The sequence below is a fragment of the Lampris incognitus genome, chromosome 7 (genome assembly GCF_029633865.1).
Source record: "Lampris incognitus isolate fLamInc1 chromosome 7, fLamInc1.hap2, whole genome shotgun sequence".
Taxonomy (NCBI): Eukaryota; Metazoa; Chordata; class Actinopteri; order Lampriformes; family Lampridae; genus Lampris; species Lampris incognitus.
In genome coordinates this window covers 27,056,510-27,080,378 of record NC_079217.1, presented here as the reverse complement: position 1 = coordinate 27,080,378, position 23,869 = coordinate 27,056,510, and the positions used below count along the sequence as shown (strand labels likewise).

The window sequence follows — 23,869 nt, the reverse complement described above, 5'->3', positions numbered from 1 at the left end:
GGGAAGCTGTCACTTTGAAAAACGAGTTTTCCAGTCATTTTTGGATCAGTGCCACAAGAGGAGCAAGGAAGAGAACTGTGACTGATTGACAAAGTGGACTGATATGCTTCGATATGCATAGGAAATGACAATTTGTAAAAAGTGGGTAAATTACTGTACTTGCAGAGTAAATTTGTTGAATAGTTACATCCTTCTAAGAGATGTAGACTTGTTTTGTGTAAAAATGAACTGCTTTGAAATATGTGTATTTTCTAATTTTGCGTTACTGTTATGTTAGCTCACTAGGTACATGTTATTCCAAAAGCTTAACCATACATCTTTTAAATGTAAAGAAAAGGATGTGAAACTAACCGTTATGAGAGTCAGCCAAACCCCTTGACTGTATGAATTTACAAATGAAGACATATCATCTGGCTCAATATGTGTACTCAACTTCTCCAAAGGCAATAAAGCAACACCTCAAAAATCTGTTAAATTCCAAGCTGTTTTTGTCAAAACTATATCTCAAATAATTCATTTGAACATGTTTTCTACTGTTGACAAGTTCAGCACACTATGCGCATCAAAGTTCAACAATGTTAGTTCATCTTCACTTTGTAAAGTCCTAAGCAAAGTATGGCTTGCCTAGCTCTTACCGTAACATCTAACTATGTAAACCAGATGGGCCGACTTACTTTCTGCGTCCCATATAATTCCTGTAGCGCTGGTCCTTTCGCGACATGTCACCTTTGAGAGAGAGTGCCTTGTTGTGACAGCTGGGAAGCAGACTCGTGTTAGTGCCGCCGATGTGAAACCAGTCCAGCCCAGACCTCAACTGCCACACAGAGTTGCTGTCACTACCATGAACGCCACTCTCACTGCACTTCTCACCCTCTGCTCTCTCTTTTCCCTCTCTTTCTTGCCCCCCCCTCTCTCTCACGCTGCAGCTGCACTGCAGGGTCACTCTTCTTTATAATCTATTTCCTGTTCTGCGCTCTTCCTTTGGGAGCTGGTGTGATCCTATGACATCACAGGGTCATCCCCCTTTTCCTGCTCCCAGCCTCTTTTTCAAGTGTCTCACTCCGCATGATTAGTTGTATGGGACTGCCTATATAATGAATAGTGCCTATGTGTTATCAAAATCATTAAAATTACGTCAGCTCAAAGTTTATTTTCTTGTGTAATTTCTAATTCTATTCACCAACATCCTCATTGGGAACCCCGGTGGTGCCTCAATTTTGGTTTCAAGGGAATGAGGAAGGAACTCTTCTAAGTCAATCAGCGGAGTCGTTTCATTGAAATACATTATTTGTAAGTCAATAAGATGAGATCATTTAGATGGCGACCGTACCTTAAGTTATTGTTGCCATCTCGGTTATATCATCATCCTCTAATATGTCAATGCCCATACCAATTAACCAGAGACCGTACGGCATAACTGATAGATGATGGAGTTCAGGAAGCTTTTCTTTGTGAAGCTGACTACAAAGCCTTCAGTCAGTGAAGGATACTTGCAAGTTGGAAGAATACATGAAAAGGTCACTAATGATGGCAAAAAATCAAGCCAAGTCATTCTGCTTGCAATTCAAAAGGGAAAAGCCCCATCAGTTGTCAATTGAGGCTGAAGATGATAGCATTACCAATCAATATTGCTCCTGTAAAGGCTGGGTAAGTTCAATAACGGCCTATCACAAAGAGCAGCAGTCTAATCTTATGTCTGGCACTGGGACTAATCTGGCCCCATTACACCAAGCACTGGTGCAAAACCTAGCACAGTCCTGCAACAGTGCTGTGTTAATTTTAAGTTTGGAAATAGATTAAAAAAAACGGATGTCGTTAGTATCACTTTTACATTTTCTAGGTGCATCTTTCAACCATCTTGGGTCTACTGTTTCCCCACTGACAAGTATAGGTTGGGCACACAGTCCTGAGGAAAGTGGTCAGGGGTTATGATGAAGAGCCGTGGTTGCTCAGCTGTGATTGGACCATCAAGGGAAAGCGGGCGGGGCTTGGGCTCAACCTTAGCTATTAGTGTGTTTGCAACCAGCCGCTGGTTTTGACTGAAACCTCTGGACATGTTTTGATCAAAATACCCACTGCCTTCGTTCTATATATATATATATTCTAATGCTGGTGTATTTAAGACAATAGTTAATCTACAAATATCCAAATCTTGAACACTTTAAAGGAAAAATGACGGCACATTGTGTTTTACAGCTTCATCACAGCAACCACATGTGGAAGAATAAGGCCGGTGAGTTTGAAGAAGAAGCAAAGTTGTTGTGACAAAAAAGTAGCATGGCAGAGAGCATTAGTAAAAGACTTTTACCAATAGAAACCACAACATCAACAGCTAACACTCAGGTTTGACCATGTCTTTTTTGTTTGGTGTTGGGAAAGGTGCGGACAATATGGTAAAGTCGACTCTGTATCATTTCAAATTGATCTCTGCAATTTGTAGTTACCAGTATCACCATGGGCGTCAGCAAGTTAAACAATCATCTTCAGGACTGCAGCTTTAAGAAAAGGTTGATGTTTACACTATGGTTTGGTCAATGACTAACTTGGTATTGCATATTCAACCAAAAGAGAGTGGGTACATAAAACAAGAATAAACATAACTGACCCCAAGCTCAAATGCATTTGAAAGAACTTTAATAATTTTTTGAACAATAAAAAATTTATAATTTTTTTTAATAATAATTTTTTAAATAATTTTAATAAAAAAACACCATGCATTTGAAAGAATTTTAATAATTTTTGTCAGTCCTGATTAGTCTCGGGTGTGCTATAATCCTTCTAAAGATTTAATACTAAGATCATCCATCAGCTCAGGATCATCGTCTAAAATTTAGATACTTACTCATGCACCTAAGTAAATAATCCCTCACAAATTAGCACCATGGAGCCTCTTTCGAGGATGAGCACTTCAGTATCAGAGCTGCCCTCCTGGTATGCAGCCTCTGTTGCTATGCAGATTTTGGGTGCAAAATGCTGACTCACTGGGGCTCTCTTCTGAGTCAGTCTGAGCCAACCATCACTGCAACAAAACAGAAAACCACGAAACAACATTTGCTCAAGATGGCTATTTAAGAGGAGTTCACTTTATCCTTTAGCAGGGCTATTACAGCTGACAGCACATTAGTTGAGTGAAAACAAAAATGAGTTATAGAGAATTCACTGATTATGCTCATGCTACATCTACGTATATAGAAGTATAAAACGAAAAAGGTGCAAAAAAAGGGCAGAGGGAGTAATAATGTTGCATGGTCAGACACATACACATATGTCAGAGGAAGAATCCTAAGACCTACTCGATATGAAGACTAGAGAAAAGCTCCAGGTTTTGTGTCACCTTGTCCTTGACGGAAGTGAATTCGGTGTTAGGAATGGACACACACACACACACACACACACCCACACACACACACCCACACACACACACACATCACCGGATAGACACACGTGTAGATAACTGTAAATATAATAACAATAATAATAATAATAATAATTTTATTTATATAGTAATTTTCTAAAACAATGTTACAAAGTGCTTAACAAAAAACAAAAAAAGTGCTCCGTGGCATCATACATCTTCAGAATAACTGAGTCATTGGTCTGTGTGTAGCCCTTTATACTTACAGTGCAATAAAATGTAACATTATATAACATCTATGTAGCTGGTGATTTGCCTATGTGTTTTCTAACACCAGAAAACATGTGCTTTCAGAAAACGTGTGTATAATCTACACATAAATGGATGCATGCTAGATGTAACATATAATATGTAGTCTATACAAAAAAACAAAAACAAAAAAAAAAGGCTGTCAAAGTGCTGACACAACAGAAGCATTGGTAGGCCTTTGGGGGAGCTAGTGGGCAGCGGCAGTCAGATGGAAATAGTTATGCTGGGAGGAGGACATAACTGCATCTTGCTGCAGCGAGACTGCAGCACAGGTACTCGACACAAGCGTTGTTTGTGAAGAAAAAAATAGCTAAATACTTGTACAAATGCTGACTTGATATTTATATGAGGGCACAACAATAAACTAGCAGAAAAATGGTGTCTGTCCTACATTTTTGATGCAGCTTTGTCTTTTGTTTTTCTGTTATTATTGTAGCTACAGTAAAATGGATATGAACCCAAGGAAATAAAGGATTGTTTCCAGATCCTGCATTCAGTGAACCAGCAGGATGCAGCTTATAATCAATTTATTTGGACTACACAGTATTAAAAAAAAAAATCAACAAAAGATCAAGGGATAGAAATGTAACTCCAACTAGAAGTATGACATTCCAAACAGTAATGAAATATAGTATGCTACCAGCCAGGACAATGTCCTATTGAGCCATAGCCTGAGATGAAATCCTGTTAATATCCTGAAAGGCATTAAGACATCAGGCCGTACTCGGCACCTATCCGAAACTCATCATTTGAACGTGCTACACCTTCTTATAGCTGTGTACGTGTGCATTACACACTCCACGATGCTGATGTCTGCTTTTCTCTTACATCGCTGCCATCTCTTTATCATCCGCTCCATCTGCTCAAATGTTGTACAAGCACAAATTTCATGTTGCAGTCCCACTTAATCTCCTTTGAAATGCACAACAGAGACAATCCAATTCCCTGAGGAGCTCCTCCATGAGCACCCCCCAACTGAGGAGCATCCAAGTGACTACACGCCCAGTTCTCACACTTCAGTCCAGCTCAGAAATACTGAATCACTCTTCTGTTTAACCCCATATTTAACAGACAGTATGAACTTGCTGCTACACAGGCCCTTTCTTCAATGTACACACGTAGTATCAAGAAGTATGAAACATAAAGCAAAGCCACTGGATTTCATGCTTTTTTCCCCACACCTGGGATTCCTCTGATGCAGACAACTAGGTATAGCTCTACCATTTTGGCAAATCATCCCATTGTCTTAATTGTTGAAGTATATTGCTCAGTGAAAATATTATAATGGACCCCAGACCCATTTCAGCCAATACAAAAAAAAAGGTCTGAGGTAGCACAGCCAATGAAAAATTCATAATGATGTATCATGATCAAAAAGAGGGGGGAAAAACACTCCCATCTTCCCTTGTGGTTTGTTGTCTCTGAGACAACTTTTCAGGCCTACTCTGAGAGTGGAGAGGGACAACCAATAGGAAAGCAGCTTTTAGAGAGGGCTGCTGCAGTTTCCCATACAGCAGACATCATGCTGCAGTGCTTGTTTTCTGAGGGGAGATGTGTTTTTTTTAACTCCACCCCAGGGACTCCCTTCAGCCTCCAAATTACCCTCTCTTTGCTTTAATTTTGTCATTTGACCCCCTTTTTTCCATGCTCCCCTCCCTTTTGGAGTAATCCTGCCATTCTAGTGCCAACACTCACTTCTATTTCAGAACCGATTGGAACATTTTCTCAAGACTTTTTGTTTGTATTAATCCTTCACTCTCCAGTGCCTCTGGTGGTGGTGGTGGTATGTGTGTGTGTGTGTGTGTGTGTGTGTGTGGCGGGGGGGGTGTCACATTAAGTTTTCCATGGAAGTCTTCTCTGACTAGCAAAGCCATCTCTTAAATCCACCTTTTCCTCACCGAGGACCAAGGAGTTGGAACTGGGTCACAAAGCGATTTCCCCCCGTTTTCTTGCCATGTTGTGATGTGAGAGAGCAGACAGAATGGTCTCCAGGAGGGAATGACACTGACTCGATGCAATGCCTCACCGTTGGCAGCGTGCCTCTATGCAGCTGACAGCTAGCTTCAACACTGAGCGCTGACATCTGATATCTGACATCTCAAAAGAGGCTGAAGGAAGTGGCACGAGGCTCAGGTTTGAATTAGCTACCCATGGCACTTCTCCAAGTCCAGTACCATTGTGAGCTTTTTCATAGACATCGTCCCTCATGACATAGAGAGCATAATGGACAGCTGAGCCTGGGGTATAGTATGTATGCACATGTGCAAACAAGGTTTTGTACATGCAAAGAAAAAAAGCGAGAAATCTGCATTCCCACAAAACGATGGAAATTAGTCTGTCCATGCATTTGTTACACACACATGCATCCACAGACAGAAAAATACACTTGAACATGCGGGTACATACACAAACAGACAAACACTCCCCACTGAGAGCTATTTCAGTCTTTCATCTACATCAGGAAACAGCCAGATGTGACTTCTTTTCTCATCTCTGACCCATCTGTACTCTCCCTGTGGACGCATGCATGCATGTGCGCGCGCACACACACACACACACACACACACACACACACACACACACACACACACGTCTTTGTGCCCCCCCCCCCCCAGTGCCCTATATAACCTCCTCAGATTTCCTATTCAAAGGTCCAGCCAGTGGAAATCACTAATGCCAGACTGAGCAGTGGGGCCAGTTTTCCATGTAATGATAGCCAATCTGTTAACTGTCTCAGCTCAACAAAGTGAGTTTAAGCACCAGGGCCATTGTAGGATCCTGGTACTTCAACTATATTATACTGTTAGGCAATACCTACCTCAAACAAGATGGGATAAGGTAAGTTGTGCAAATCACTTCGCTGAAACAGAACTGTGAAAAATGGCACCAAAAAGCCTTCTTTGACTTCTTGTCAAACCTTGTTTTTGGTTAAAAAAAATTTTTGTCTAGCTCTCGCTGAAGGGTACTTGTATAGGCACTCAAATTGAGTTTGACACAAATTAAAATGAAAAGAAACATTAACGAATAGTGAAGCGCAGACTTCTCTTTTCAGGACAGGGTATACAGTTAGCAACTACACATTGCAAAAACAGTTTCTGTTGAAAAGGAAATGTCTGTAACATAAAGGATGAGCGGGGGGAAGCACTGTCCTACTTGTGAGTAGTTAAAGACTGTCAGTGTCAGAAACACAGCATCAGAACTTTAACACCTTACAAGAGTTGTTCAAATGACAAACCTGAACTTAAGATTAATCTTGATGCAATTTACATTCCGAGCAGCTGTTGTTGGCTGGCCCGAAAAACTGTGAGGTCACATTGTACCTCGTACCTCACACGGGACCTAGTTCCTTTAACAATTAAACAATTATAAACATCCTACACAACAGCTTCCCATTTCTACCAGTGCACTCTTGTACTACAGCCACATGCCGAACTGAAGTGCTGTATGGTGTTGGCCATGGGTACACTTTAGTGGATAAGGGGCTGTGTATTCCCCACATGCTGAACAGAAGCCAACAGCTCCCCTGTCCAGCATCCCTGTCTGCCCCCAAGTAAGTGCTGACAATTTCCCAAATGAGATCCAAGCCTAAACCCAGTTCAATCCACACCCCTGGGTTCCAGCTGGGTCTTATCAGGTTTGCCAATAATCGTCAAGCTCTATCAGTCAACCTTTGGTGCCAGCTTTTTCCATTAAAGCCAGAAGAGACAATGCTGATCAGGCACAAAGATAGATGGAAAGCAGAGAGAACCAATTTAAGGAGATATTCTCCCCAGGAGGTCCACAAACAAAGGGACTCTCTACTCATGTTGTAATCATGTTACCATCACATTTTCCACTAGTGGCCGAGAGGGAGGAGGATGAGGGGCTATCTCCGCAGCTTCTCATGTTACCAGAACACTAAGGACATGACTAAAAGAATGGGCTTCATAAGAGGAAGCTAAGTGCATGCCCTTGCACTTACAAATTTAAGGATGCCATTCAAGGACCTAGTGATGCTTTGCCCTGACTGAATACCCCAGGCTCCTCTCTCATCTATGAAGGGAGAGTTTTGCAAAAGTGACAGCAGGGGCTATGCTATTGGTTTAAAAGGCTGTGATTGGATTGCTGATGATTCTAAGTGGAAGCAGAGATAATGAGCTGTATGACACTGACCTAAAGCAGGTGGTGTGCCAGTCGGTGTTGAGGGCCTGCAGGTACTGCTCATCATAGATCCTCTGTTTGCATCCTGCACAAACAGGCAAGCTTCCACCAGCTACAGGAGAGAAATGGGATCAAAAACATTAAGGGTTAGGGAAAGCGATCAGCGGACATATGTACTTTTGCATGTTTGTACAATACTCAATGTATAAAATGGAGATCAGAGCTAAATCCCATAATCGCTCATGATGTGTGAATGTATGTGTGTCTGTGTGCAACAACCTTGCTTCTCATGCAAATCCCTACCCTCTGGCTGATAAGCCTATCTGAAGCTCCAGGAAGAAAACTCAATATAATTGGTAGAGAAATTCAAGTGACGGCTTCTCTGACGAGTACTCACCATTTATGGCAAACTAGCAAAAGACACGTGATAACCAGATGAGGACAGATGAACTGTTAAAACTCTGGTAAATATATATTTGTAGCCATTTGAGTGTGCTGTGATCCTTTTTCTTACCTTTGGAAACTGGCAAACTACAACATCATACACTCTGACTTTGAAGCCTTATTTTTCTCAATTGATAAAGTGGTGTTTAGTTGGAGTACTCCTGCAGCCTTAAAATGAAAGCCCAGTGTGACCCGAACCTGGCACGGTTTTCTTTATTTCAATCCCGATCCAAGGGCAAAGAGTCTTTACGAGCCATAATCCTACTGTGTATTATGACAATAAATGGAGTTTTCCAAGAGATATTTTTAAAACCTGAACACGTTGTGTTCACCCAACACGACCTAAACCCAACCCAAATGAAATACTCCCATTTGTCCTTATCAGCTCATTGGGGCACATGTCTCAATGCAATATTAAAGCAAAGCCTTACAAACCATAACATCACACAGTTTACACTAGTTATCGTGAAATTACCCTCATCTGCTGTGGAGAACAAAATCCCCACATTCTGTAATGAGGGGAATGATGCTTATCTACGGGCAAAAAAGTAAGCGATGTTAATGGAAGGGCAATTAGGCAGTTTTTGAATACCAGAGTTCCACAATGAGCATTAACAGTGTGTGTGTGTGTGTGTGTGTGTGTGTGTGTGTGTGTGTGTGTGTGTGTGTGTGTGTGTGTGTGTGTGTGTGTGTGTGTGTATGTGTCTGTGTGTGCTCGGATGAGCGACTTTTTCAAGGAACAAACCTGAATAACACAAATCTGCATACTGGAGATGTTAATCAAAGTTCACAGGAAAAACAGAAGCAAGGACAGCAAACAGAAATTACATCAGGCTACCATCATTGTGCTCCTATTCATTTGCATAAAGAGTCGAATGGTGGCAAAGTGTCAGCTGGGCTTCAGAGTAAGCAGAGATCAACTAGTAATATAAAGATGGCAGCAACTTGATGGGGCATTATTACCCATCCCTAAGCCTGCTCTCATCAAGGGCCTTAAAGGTCTAGACATGTAAACCAAGGTTAATCAAGGTAGAAATGCCATTCAATCAGGCCAGTGCCTTTCAGTGCACTTTTTGACAGAACCAAACAGGTAATACAAGTCTATGACTAGTGTGACCTAGTCATAGACTTTATGTACAGTACATCATCATTTAACCCTTTAACACCCCTTCTACATGTGAAAACTCCACTCTGATCTATTCCAGAACTCCAAACACCCAAATAGCAACAGCCACTCTTGCCAGTCCACAAACTGTCCGCAACACTGGATTTCAATGCACTGATGAATGGGCGACTGAAAAAAAGCTGCAATGTTATTGCATGGAGTCTGCTGAGGCTGAGCAGCACATCTGCAGATGTTCACATTCACACTATATAGTTTTCCGGTATGTGAATTGTCTTGGACTGTAAACTCGGCCAAAGCCTTGTGAGACAGGTTCATTACTCTAATGGCTGAGCAAGTGTAGTGTTGTACTTTTATTGATTATAATGGATAAAAAGCAAAAGCAGGTTGGGATGGTGGTAATGGTTCTCCTCTTGTCTCCTCTGCTCTTTACCACTCTTCTTCACCCGCCTTTTTCTTATTCTCCTTATTACTGTATTATTATTACCCCCCATGACCACATTGATCACAGAGACAGGCACACTGCAATAACACAAACACACACACACACACACACACACACACACACACACAGACACATTACAAACTCGCAGTCTTCGATATGGATGATTTTTCATTTTCTCTTTCTAACCCTCTTATACATCACTAATATTTGATATCTTTGAGACATTTCATCAAACGGGCCATGCCACTGTATTGCCATGTAATCGCATGGCAACGAGGTCTATATGTAAATAAATGACAGAGCAATACTACCACTGCCAGCAGGAACTCGATATCCTCAGCAATAACCAAAGTGTTTTCCATGACTTGCACTGTGATCCAGTGGATCATGCAATGAAAGGTAAAAGAATACTTACATATAGAAATGGTTCAGGCTAAAGCAGGGGGCTAGAACTAAATGCAGAAGAACCGCTATGCCAATAACTTTGTACGTACGGCTGACGCCGGTTATGTTATGTTATGTTATGTTATGTTATGTTATGTTATGTTATGTTTGTGTCAATAATTCCGCTAAGACCTAACGGCACTTCAGCAATCTTCAGAATAAACGAGCAAACCTTGCGAGTTTGTGGAACGAACAATATGAGTTATGGATGACATGAAGAGATAAACACACCCAATGTAAAATACCCATTCAGTTCACGATGGGCGCATCAACTCGGCGGAGAGAAAAAGAACATGGCTACAACTGCGGCTGAACAAGGACAGCCTGGCCCTCCAAGATGTCTTAACAATTACAGTATTGTTTGTTATCGCACGAATCGACTGCCAGTCCTATTGCACACAGGAACCGATTTTAGTCATCACCCATAACATTGAGCATCTTTGGCCCTCGGGTGCTGAAGGATGCGTTCTTGCGCTGCATCTTCCCCCCGCATGCTTGAAGACACCGCCAGCTCTACATTAATCCAGTTTATTTATATGGGGGAAAAATATATATACATATATATAAATTACTTTACCTTCTTCCTCTCCCATGCGTTCGTCTTTCCAGGTGCAACAGAGCAGCATCAACCGCATTCACTCTCCGACCGAAGCCTTGTAAGAGAGCCGGCTGCCTCTGGACAACAGATAAGCGGTCACTGACCCACAGAGCGGCGGACGTCCCCAGCCCACCGCAGTCAAGCGCTTCCTACTGTCGCGCAAGTCGTGTGCACGAGCGGCGCCTCATTGGAAGAGTGAGCGCCAATGAGAGACCGCGGCTGCCGGGCCGGGCGGAAGCTGCGGGTTGGCCGACCGACGCGACTCCCCGAGAGATGCACGACTCTCTCTTCCCTTCACACGCAAGCAGCGCAGCGCGACGATGAGGCACTTTTCGCCCGGTGCGGTTCATATGCGTTCATTCCCATGGTTGTTTTGTCGTGTCTCATAAGGCTGAATTCAACCCCCCCCCCTCAAAAATTTTGCTACCGTTGTGCAAATGTATAGTTAACGAACTCGCGTATGCGTGACAGCACAGTAGGACCACTTTTTGGGGGGATGAAACGTTAGAGGTTAGATTTTGGGGGGGGGGGGGGTAGGAAATACCAATAAAATAATTGTATTACATCCTGCGCATGTACTTGCGCACATGAAGTGAAACGAAACGCCGTTTCCCCCAGCCAACAGCAGTGCAACATAGACAAATACACATTTAAGAAACTAACACATATATCCAAACAAAACAAAAAAACAAAAAAAATGAGCGGTTACCTGCTGTAGTATTTCAGTTTAGCAACGTTGCTGGACTCTAAAACAATTCTTTATACTGCGAAATAGAAACCAGAGATATGCTGCTTTCCTTGATTCCAGACTAGGTTTTGACCTTCAAAACCCCTGAATACTCCATAACCCAGAATGCATATTACTAGCGTCTTCTCCTCAGACCCTCTCATGTATAGTTGACTGATGCCATTTGCCAATGCTCACATCCACGCCCACCCCCACCTTGGGCTACAAGTAGTTGATTCATTCAGGTGCAGTTGCAAGGTTTCAAATTTGTCTTTGAGAGTGTCAAGTGAGCCTTTTCATACCAAATGAAATCACCAAATGAAGTTAGTGTAACGTGCATGGATAAGTAGATACGTTGGTCCTTGATTAACGGGTCAGACGCTTTAGTCGACTGGTTAACATTGTCGCTTGCGGAGCGGCAGACATGGGTTTGCGTCCCGGCTGTGGCGGTTCCCGGACGGCCCCCTGAATTCGCAACATTGTAACACAGAATGCTTTAAAAAAAACAACTTCCCTTCACATGCTATGTAATACGCCACAAACTGATCCTGCTGTCTAAAACCGTGTAACTATCCCTTTAGCTCTCAAACAGGCCTACATGTAAGATGTAAACTTAGAGAACTATGACAGGCTCTGATGTTTGCAGTCAACATTAGACAACCACTGAATTTACCAGGTGCAATATGTAAAAAGTAAAAGACAGGCAGCAATCACATGTCCTTTAAAACATTTTATTTTGTTATCTAATGAAGCAAATAAAATGCCGGCACATCCGGGAACAGGTCACGTGTGTCGTGGAAATATAAAAAGTGCAAAACCCTTCTGTTCCTCCATTTAAAAAAAAAAATTTAAATAAAGATGAATAGTATTCCACGGCACAGAAGACAATGACTGACCAAGCTCAAAGACAGTTCTTATACAGCACGGTAAAGAACAGAGGCTGGCTAAACTCAAATTAGTACAAAATACAGTACACACTTAGAGAAAGAGGTGGGGTCGCTCAGTAACAGAGCTGATGGATCTTTGGTCAGTATGAGCAGAAAACCTTCTTTAAAAGTAAGTCAAGTAAATAAAGAGCAAAGGAAGCTCATGTCTCACACAGACCAGGGACTGAACACAGATCCACACATTAAACAAAGCTCTTATTCAGTATTATGTTTCTCAACAGCGAATAAAGGCAAAAGCAAAGGCAAAAAAATAAAAAATTTAGCTTTTTTTCCATTTCTTGTTCACACATTCTCAGTAACCATAATTCTATGAAACATGTCAAGGATGGTGGAGAGAGATGCTTGAATACCGTTGACATGACATGTTGTACATATGATAACTGCTGAGAGCCCAAGATGATTGAAGCTAATCACCTGAAGCTGACTGAGGCACCCTAGCCCAGGCTCCAGCCCAATCATACTACATGACCAATACATCAACATTTTGAAATTCTTACATACATAATGTGCATACTTGAGCAGTATGTGAATGATTTTTTTTGTTTACTTCAAATATGTGACATCCTCTACGTGAGACTAAAAGCGTAAAAATGTCAATACTGTTTTTCCAAAGGATTTGGCCACTTAGCATAAAAATGCAGATACTGCACTGTGATACTGCACCTTTTAATTGTCATCAGTATCCCATATGTCAGAGCAAAAATTGCTCATCATGCGTCACAAATTTGGCAACATAAAAAGTAAAATGCTGAGGAATTCTTAGCCACATCGCACCTAGAATTGGCAAAGTTGCTGAGAGTAGATGGATTGATCAGAGCTGCCCGCTGTCCTGACTGCCTTTAGCCAATATGCAGGTGTAAAAGTAGCAGCGGAGAAGATACAGAACCAGGCAATTCCAGGTATAGCCAGAATTCACTAGTACTTCGACAGATCTCTGCCATCTCAACCTCGTTCACATATCAGAAAGGTGGAAACCCCCAGCTTTGGTAAGTAAAGATCAGTGAGGTGATCGGCGTCAAAGGAGGAGGCACAATACAATAGTGACAGTGCTCCTCCTCGGTATGAGCAGACCCCTCTTTAGTTGTGCCTTGTGCTTAAAAAGGGTCAGACAACCATTCATGTTTCCGCCCCCCAAAAAGGCAGCCAATTGTACAGATAGGCATTCGCATAACAGTACAAACCATGTGACCAATCCACACATACACATACACACACCACAAACTCACACAGGAACACGAAACACAAATAATATTTTACGTCAGACTAATGCAGAGAGGGGGGAATTGACTCATCTGTGAAAGCTGATTTACGTGACCATATCAATGACTAAAGGCACTATCTATAACACGAGTCACATCCAAACGTGTACAAAATTCTGGGTCGGTGGGTTTGTATAAAAACAGACCTTGAGGTCAAGTAAGTATAAAACATCTTTACACAAGCTCTAATAGGGGAACTGTTTGCATATAAAATGTACATTCTAAATCATGCAGTAGCACCATGGTTTCTTGAGGTCACATCGTATCTCAAGAGATCCTTTACTTCCTCCTCCCACAGTATTTGCCCTGGCATCCAGCAACACCACCTAAAAACAGGTCATTAAAAGGTAATTAGAACATAGTATTTACTGAATTTAGCTATCATGCATCATGCGTGCCCGTGAACCTTTTCATGAGCATGGCAGTAAGGCAGTTTAGTTTTAATGAAATGTGCTTCAGTCAATAGGACAACTTGATATGGGACTTTATATGTCTTCACATGTCTAATTCTCCATACCTCTGTAGGCCCCTCCACCAGCACCGCCAAGAAAGGCCTGCAATGGACCATACTTGGCTGCTTTGGCTACAATAAAAGAAAACAAAAAACAAGGAATTAAATGAAAACAAGTCTTTCATGAAATGGTATATGATGATTAAATGAGCTGTGGTGTTTGACATCAGGCTTCCTTTCTATTATGACAGAGATTGGTGAACTTTAATACTAGTGAATATGATGTGTTTGGCCACATTATCCAGTCAGCCATTCAATCAGCCATCCTTGAGAGGCAGATATATTCTGATGACAGAGGCCTATTGATATTCATAACCACTCTACCAGCTATGACACTGTAAATCAATACCAGTAATGAAACAGTGTCACCTACTACTACTACTACTACTACTACACACACACACATACACACACACACACACACACACATATATATATATATATATATATATATATATATATATATATATATATATATATATATATATATAAATACACATAATCCAGTGAGTCAAGTAAATTCTTTATGAGACAGCACAAGCCTGTTTCATGCCATAAGCAATCATCAGCTGTCAATAAAGCTACTCGGGAAAGAACATACCATTTACTGCCTCGTCATGCACATCACATGCACAACGTCCAATGGGGAAGGGAGAGGTGCGACATTCAAAAATTCAAAAACGTGATCGCTAATGGTCCTATGGGGGAGCGGGGTTGGTATTTGTCCATTGTCATGATTTATTTATAATTACAAAATAGGTGCTTATATCTATGTCTGCAGCTGCTGGCCAATTCATTCCTGTTATTCAATGTGGACATTTCTGGTTTGCAAATGATAAAATATTTTTCTGTTAGACATACGTAGGCTGCACATTTTACTACTGGTTGAATATGCTTTGTTTTTTGAGAGGATTTCCCAGGTGGTTGAATAATTAATGTTTCTGTCCGCCAATGACCAAATATAATGGCTTAAAGATGTTGCATTCTTTAAACGGTTGTTTCTAAAGCTACACGTGTGCATTAAACCTCTTTTTGAATGTGCCCTCGGTTAGACCGACGCATGTCTCTATTCTGCCGTTGTCATTTCTTGTCACCGTAGCTTGGTAGATAACTCCTTTCATCTGGCATTTTCTTTCGAGGGGGCGTGAGTCGTTCACACGGCAGTTGCAGCTGGGGGAGTCCGATTGTGATGAAGGTGTCATTGATTTGTTCAGGATTCTTGTGTTGTGGAACGATATTATTTGTTGAATGTTAGGCATGACACCTTCATCACAATCAGACTCCCCCCAGTTGCAACTACCGTGTGAACGACTCATGCCAATTTCATTTCATGTCAGCAGTTGCAGATTTAGATATAGGCACCTATTTTGTAATTATATAAATAAATCATGCCAACAGACAAATACCAACCCCCCATTGGACCATTAGCAATCATGTGTTTTTGAACTTTTGAATGTCGCACCTCTCCCTTCCCCATTGGACGTTGTGCATGTGACGTGCATGACGAGGCAGTATATTGAAAGCTGACGATTGTTAATGGCATGAAACAGGCTTGTACTGTCTCATAAATAATTTACTTGACTCATTGGCTTATTTTGCCCCTTATTTGTTGAGAACTTTCCTTACCCGTTCAGTGTTTCTTTTAACAAAGTTATATATATATATATAGAGAGAGAGAGAGAGAGAGAGAGAGAGAGAGAGAGAGAGAGAGAGAGAGAGAGAGAGAGAGAGAGAGAGAGAGAGAGAGAGAGAGAGAGAGAGAGAGAGAGAGAGAGAGAGAGAGAGAGAGATAGACGTATAGATATAGAGTGACTAAAGCAGCAGGTAAAACATGTTGCGCATAGGGAGTATATTAGTGTGGTAATTCAGCCGGTCTAATTCAATTCAATAATTCAATTCAATGACATACAATAATGTATTGGATTTAAATTGTATAGCGAGTCTTATATGGTTTTTTAAAAAACATATGACAGTCAATACCGTTCAGAATACATCAGTTATACTGTTCAAATAATTTATACAGATTCTTATTAGCAAAATGTTCAGCTCTAATAGGAGGTTTATGTGCCTCTGATAAAACACTATGATTAACCTGTTGTTGAAATGTTGTGATTTCATAATGCAGTGTAGTCCTAGCAAACACATTAACAGAAACAAGAATTAACTTGGCCATGAATTGTTGAAAATGCATACCAATTTTATAACCAGCTTGCTGCATACAGGTAATGGGTTTCAGCAAAGCTCAACCTAAAACACAGTTGGAGCTCACCCCTATAAATGAAGCTATCTAAGAAACCAGCAACGCTTTACTTTAAATAATCCCATCGGTGATTATCTCTGAATGTTCAGGAACATCCAGCATATCAAGAGTCTGGTACAGACACTGATTGTATGGCGCCAACTGCACCGTGCACTGACAAGCACATTCGGCACCACCCCAACAATCCCATTTAAACCCTACCCAAATAAGCTGACATCCTCTGACAGTGAGCAACAGAATTTAATAGAAGTGGGGGGGGGGGGGTTCAGCTGCTACTCTGAAGACTAAAATTACTTTTTCATCCTTCTTTTGTGTTGTAAAGTTTGGGTGTACCAAGAATTGTGAGGGAGTGTGTATTGGGTACCTTGCTGAGGAGTCAGTGGTGCCGGTACATATCCACCTAGACAACATAAGCATTATTAGATACAAGGAGAAGGGAGAAACCTGCCACGGTAGGAAGGTTCTGGCAGATGAGCCCATTTTGAATCTGTCACAGCAGGCGACATTTGAAAGTAACCCATTCCTGCCAGCCAGGAAGTGGTAATAAAAAGCTGTTAACTGACTGATTAGAGTGGATCTAATAGGAGGGATGCTATTCCCCAGCAATATCTGGTGCACAGCAGCATGTTCTGTCATCTGTATTTAAATGACCAGATATCACAGTAAAAAAGGTTTTCCTGGTTGCGTTGTGTCGACAAAAAGAGACACGTTCCAAAGTCTGGGTATGGGAAAAATAGAAGAGGGAAAGGGCATGTATTTTTACCAGTTTATGAATAAGGTGAGCTTTGACATATTTTACCCAGCATGGTTTTTTCATAATATTTAATTTGCAAATGACAGAAAGATTGTGTTTGTCATCAATACCATTTTAATTTGCTGTACGGTCTAATGTAAGACAATTAGTCCCTTGGCAATTAAAGCCTTGGAAGAGGAGAGGATAACAGATTATGGTCATTTAAATACAAATTAATTCCAAAATGCAAAACCAGCTTGAGTTGTGTTATTATCATGTGTGTCACTGATTGCAAATATAAGGTGTAAAGTAAAAAGTGAAAAGCTCTGAATTGATTAATACTTTTTAATCAGACTTCTTTGTGTCACAGCACCAAATTCATTCATTTCAATATCAATAGAATTCAAGATATTTTCACCTTGATCTCAGATTAATAGCAGAGGCAGATTTTAACATGTATGTCACTGGTGTGTGAAATGATAATAATCCACATTTTTTGCATGGGAAGTCAGGTTAAAACAAAAGCCAGGTGGTGCATGTGTTGGGAGGGTGTAAAGGAGAAAGTGAACAGCATCAGAGATGTACGGAGAGTGAGAGGGGGTCAGTGCATATCTTTTCAAAACAAGCAGGGCTAAACAGCCCTGCACTTCCTTCCGTTTTTTCTACCAGTTCCCCTCTCCCTTTCTATAGGTGTATGTTAGCTCAACGTGGAAGTGATAGGACAGTCTGCCTGTTTGTCTGTTTCCTCAAAAGCGTTACCTGTCTGTCGGCAGTCAGGCACTAATTTGCCTCCTGGTCGAAAAACAGTGACATACAGTTAGAGAACCCTCTGCGCCCTATCTACACCTGATCCTCTGTGGAGGCAAGTGTTTAATGGTAGTTAATTGCTGGACTCTAATGTTTTCTATCTGGTCATAGAATAAATTGTTATGCTCAAATTAATGCTGTGCAACAATTTACGATGAAGGCTTGAGTTCTGCCTGGTGACTGTAAACCTCAATGAGTACTGAATATGTCACTGGCATATATAAATATCCATATAATTATATAATAATCCATATAATCCGTATAATTTTGTTATCCTGTTTCAATGTTGTATCCTTTTCTCACTCAGACGTGTGACTAATGTGTTTTTTTTGGTTTTTTGGTTTTTGTCTACATGGTGATGCTGGCCATGTGGCTCAGGTCCTGGGATGTTCCGGTGGTGTCTGGACACTGCTTGGCATCCATCCATCCATCCATCCATTGTCTTAACCGCTTATCCTGCTCTCAGGGTCGCGGGGATGCTCGAGCCTATTCCAGCAGTCATTGGGGAGGCAGGCGGGGAGACACCCTGGACAGGCCGTCAGGCCATCACAGGGCTCACATATATTCTTTATATATTTTATAATTCCATTATAATTCTGTTATCCTCTTTCAATGTTGTATTCTGCAAATTGTGTAAACACAACATCCATTGCACGTTGTCCGTCTTGGGAAAGAGATCCCTCTTCTGTTGCTCTCCTTGAGGTTTCTTCCTATTTTTTCTCCCTGTTAAAGGGTTTTTTAGGGAGTTTTTCCTTATTCGATGCAAGGGTCTAAGGACAGGATGTTGTATTGGTGTAAAGCCCACTGAGGCAAATTTGTAATTTGTGATAATAGGCTATACAAATAAAATTGACTTGACTGGAAAATTGTGAAAATTGCAATTGAGAGTGACAAGTAGATATGTATTGTGGTCGAATGAACATGAAGTAAAATGATCTCAAACAAATGCACTACACTGTTAAAACCAGAAGGTCTGTGGTTCCTTTTGTTGTATTTGGCGTTGAGGGAAATAGTCACAGTCTAACTCCTCTGTTAACCTTCCCACCCACCCACCCTGCCCTCCCTCCACCTCTTTATGATAAATGACTTTGTCCTATTGCCTCTTGGGTCCTTGCAAGTGATTTATGGCACAATGGATGGTTGTTGGGGTCACTATTGGGAATGGTGTTGTTGTTTCAGAGTCCACCACTGAACCAGAGCACTAGGGGTGTGATAGTATTATTATGGTGCACTTCTGTCCAGGGTGCCTTTATGCATGCTCAAAATTGATTCCTGATGTGCAGAGTGCCTCAAATCACAAGCTAATCAGAAAGGAAAATGTAATAAGTGTGTACGTCCACGTGCGTGCACACACCCACCCACCCACCCACACACCCACACACACACACACACACACACACACACACACTTGCCTGGATAAGCCTGTTGTGGGTAGCCTCCTCCATAACCAGGAACAACACCAAGAGCACCTATACAATTCAAAGATAATTAAGAGAGAGAACCAATCAAGTCATAAGAAAAACAGTGGCACTGTTTTTATTTCCTATGCTATCAGTACTGCCATGTTATCATCTTGAAACAGTTGTCTTAGCTACTTATATGAGTGAACCCTTGCAATGTGGCCACATTAAGCCGCAAGGTTTTATCAGGTAATGTAGATGTTTCATCAACATGTACGTATATGCCATCATGGCCTCATTTACAAAAAGCACAGAGTTTGTTCTCCATCAGACAAACACTGGGCCAACTCAACAGTCTTCCACGAGAAGTTATTTCATCAGTGGTAGCATTTCAGACAGTGACACTGTTCACCATCTCCTATCCTCTGTCTGAGAGAGAGGACTAGTATAAACTTCAACAGACGTACAATAATACTCATCCCTTACTCACAGTGAGAAGAGGGGTAAGACTACACTGTGCAAAGAGAAAGATTTGGGTCCAAAATGTGAGTGCCACAAACATTTTCCATATGACGAAACTGTTGCTCAATGTCCTTTTTTTTCTAACAAGAAATATTCCAACTGCATTTCAGATAGATTAAAGGGGTCCTAGAGAAAGGTTTTAGAGGAGAAAGTGTGAAATAGCTCAACGAAGCAATCCTTTACCTGGTTGATATCCACCACCGACTCCGAGACCGCCATAGCCTATTGACAAGCACAGAGTAAAACTAATTGTCATTTATTTTTTTCTCTTGTTACATGTGTGGAAGGTAGGATAAATTACTGCACAGTGTGAACTATTTTTAGACACATACTTCCCTTGCTATGGCTGTATAACTGAAGTTTACTGCTCTACGTGCAAGTGATTTCGGGCCCCCTGAAGTGGCACGTAGCCAAGGATTAGTCAGAGGAGATTGTTACAGCCTCGTTCAGTTTTCCTCCACAGAGCATCGGCCTTGTGAGGCAGAGCCCCCCGGAGGATTAATCTCTCTCCAACAGTAAGCCTTTCATCTTGTGCACGCTTCTACTAATTCAACTTCTGACAGCAATCAGTCTCCGTCGGGGAACGTTGTTTGTTGTGTTGTTGACTTCCTCCATTTTAAACAGTCAAATCCCAACGGTACTGTTACACTAGACACTGTCTGGTTGCGACAGAGTGCAAGAATAATGGTATGCATTCTGTGAAATTCTGCCTTTTCGACAGTAGAAATACCAAAACTGCTTACGCTGCATAAGTCCTAATCTATTTTTTTTAACCCCACGCAATTTCACTCTCCGGCCGCACAAGCTCAAGGAAAAGAGGTAAGGATGTCAACCTGATTTTAAGGGTGCGTTGAGATTTTGAATTTGTATAGGTCACACTTCCTTACCACTCCAGGCTCTTTAGTACAATGGAAGAAATAGAAAGCTATTTCGTGATTTTCATCTCAGACAATCAAAAATCGGCTTGCAAAACATTTCGCGTTCCTTACTGAAAGGAACTCTAAAGGTGATGGAGATGGCAGAGAGGCTGTCCTAGAGCTTGAGAATCAACTGGGAGTAATCCAGGTTAAAAAAAATATTTTTTTTCTAGATTAAAATACAAAATTCCTACCAGCTACCGGAGTGCTTTTGTGTGACTGACCCTCTGCCCTGATGTTCCCATGAAATGGTGCAGGCAAAAGGAGTTTTTCAGATTATTGAAGAGTCAACCAAGTATCATATTGTTATTATCATGGGTCCTTGATAGAGACAGAAAAGACTAACATTCAAAGTATCAAAGTGTCTGTGTGAATGTGAAGTAACACAACAAAACTGCATGTGCTATACAAAGAGCAGGCCAGTTTCAGTACCTGGTTTGGGTGCTTTAGCTCCTGTACCGACACCTCCCAGTCCGACTCCAGCAGGATACGTCAGTCCACCTGTCAAAATAGACACAACGCATGAATTAAAACCCCTCCATCACATACATAGCTCTAAAAAACTACCTATGGCCATCCTCATGAGGATTTAAGGCTTGGGTAAGTAAGAAGGACCCATTTAAGTTGACCAGCCAAGTCTTAAAATAGACAACAAAAAAAACCAAATAAACAAAAAACCAGTTACAAAAGACCAACATGGAGGCGTTGAACATCTTCTGTCATATAAATTCAGTTGGCATCGCATCCTTGATACAATGACAATACTAAAGGGGCTGCTATCAGCATATTTGCCATGACACGAAACGGGAAGTGCAGTACGCTGGCATTTCCTGACCAACCGTCACTTTGAGCACTAGCCAGAAAATTTGGGTTGAAGTTGGGAAACATTGTGCATGAGTGCTGTCATTCTCCTCTGATACATACCCAGTCCATAACCATATCCATATGGACTGTATCCGCCTGAATCATGATGACAGAGAAAAGCAGCTTTATTTCCTACTACGTACGTGACCTCATCTCGAGGAATTTTATCCAAAATGGTAATGATAAGAATAGCATAGGGATATTTTTTTCTTAACAGAAAAATTGACAGTGTTATAACCATTTTGCTGAAAAGGGAACATGGGTTTAGTTATTATATATATATATACGTATATATACGTATATATATACGTGTATACATATATATACGTATATATATACGTATATATACGTGTATGTATGTATGTGTGTGTGTGTGTGTATATATATATATATATATATATATATATATATTAAGCTGATGAGTGTGCGACGCATGAAACAAGCTTGTTCTGCTATGTATTGAAAGTTTTTTTCCCCTACATCTATCTATCTATATACACTGCTCAAAAAAATAAAGGGAACACCTAAAAACACAATATAGACCTCGATGAATGAAATATTTCAGCTGAAAATCTTTATTTATTAGACAGAGGAATGTGTTTAGAGCAAAATAACCTAAGAATGATCAATGGAAATCAAAATCATTAGCCCATTAAGGTCTGGATTCAGAATCATACTCAAAATCAAAGTGGAAAATGAGAACATAGGCTGATCCAACTTCTGTGGAAATTCTTCAAGACGATTCAAAATGAGGCTCAGTAGTGTGTGTGGCCTCCACGTGCCTGTATGCGCTCCCTACAACGTCTGGGCATGCTCCTGATGAGACGACAGATGGTCTCCTGAGGGATCTCCTCCCAGACCTGGATCAGGGCATCGGTCAACTCCTGGACAGTCTGTGGTGCGACATCGCGTTGGCGGATGGTACGAGACATGATGTCCCAGAGGTGCTCGATTGGATTCAGGTCTGGGGAACGTGCAGGCCAGTCCATAGCATCAATGCCCTCGACATACAGGAACTGCTGACACACTCTGGCCACATGAGGACGAGCATTGTCATGCATGAGCAGGAACCCAGGGCCCACTGCACCAGCATATGGTCTGACAATGGGTCTGAGGATCTCATCCCGGTACCTAATGGCAGTCATGGTACCTCTGGCTAGCACGTAGAGGTCTGTGCGGCCCTCCAAGGATATGCCTCCCCAGACCATCACTGACCCACCGCCAAACCGGTCATGCTGGAGGATGTTGCAGGCAGCAGAACGTTCTCCACAGCGTCTCCAGACTCTCTCACGTCTGTCACATGTGTTCAGTGTGAACCTGCTCTCATCTGTGAAGAGCACAGGGCGCCAATGGCGAATCTGCCAACCAAGATGTTCTCTGGCAAAGGTCAATCGGGCTGCACGGTGTTGGGCTGTGAGCAATTGTGGACGTCGGGCCCTCATATCATCCTCATGCATTCTGTTTCTCACGGTTTGAGCAGAAACCTGCACATTAGTGGCCTGTTGAAGGTCGTTTTGTAGGGCTCCGGCAGTGCTCCTCCTGTTCCTCCTTGCACAAAGGACCAGATAGCGGTCCTGCTGCGGGGTTGTTGTCCTCCTGCGGTCCCCTCCACGTCTCCTGGTGTACTGGCCTGTCTCCTGGTACCTCCTCCATGCTCTGGACACTGTGCTGGGAGACACATCAAATCTTCTTGCCACAGCACGCATTGATGTGCCATCCTGGATGAGCTGCACTACCTGAGCAACTTCTGTAGGTTGCAGATACCGCCTCATGCCACCTCTAGTGGTGAGGGCACTAGCAAAATGAAAAACTAACCAAAGATCGGCCAGAAAAGATGAGGACAGGCAAATGGTCTGTGGCCACCACCTGCAAATCCATTCCTTTTATAGGGGTTGTCTTGCAAATTGTCTAATTTCCACCTGGTGGAAATTAGACAATTTACCAACAGGTGAAATTGATTCACAAATCAGTGTTGCTTCCTAACTGGACAGGTTGATATCTCAAAAGTGTGATTGACTTGGAGCTACATTGCATTGCTTATGTGTTCCCTTTATTTTTTTGAGC

General features: G+C 41.7%; 1 protein-coding gene and 1 long non-coding RNA gene across 2 annotated transcripts in view; both read right to left on the bottom strand.

Annotated features, from left to right (window-relative positions):
* The window catches only part of limk1a (LIM domain kinase 1a), a 67,888-nt gene extending 56,930 nt beyond the window's left edge, over nt 1-10,958 (bottom strand). The window contains exons 1-2 of the mRNA XM_056283170.1: nt 10,838-10,958; nt 7,817-7,916 (exon numbers count right to left, since the gene is read on the bottom strand). Of these exons, the coding sequence (XP_056139145.1) occupies nt 7,817-7,916; nt 10,838-10,895 (158 nt within the window). The 5' untranslated portion in view covers nt 10,896-10,958. The remainder of the gene's footprint in view (nt 1-7,816; nt 7,917-10,837) is intronic.
* Nucleotides 10,959-19,524: 8,566 nt separating this feature from the next.
* LOC130115373 (uncharacterized) lies at nt 19,525-21,673 on the bottom strand. The gene is made up of 4 exons (XR_008810488.1): nt 21,638-21,673; nt 21,374-21,442; nt 20,208-20,246; nt 19,525-19,571 (listed from the first exon to the last, which is right to left on the bottom strand). It is a non-coding gene; the product is annotated as an uncharacterized LOC130115373 (long non-coding RNA).
* Nucleotides 21,674-23,869: the final 2,196 nt, after the last annotated feature.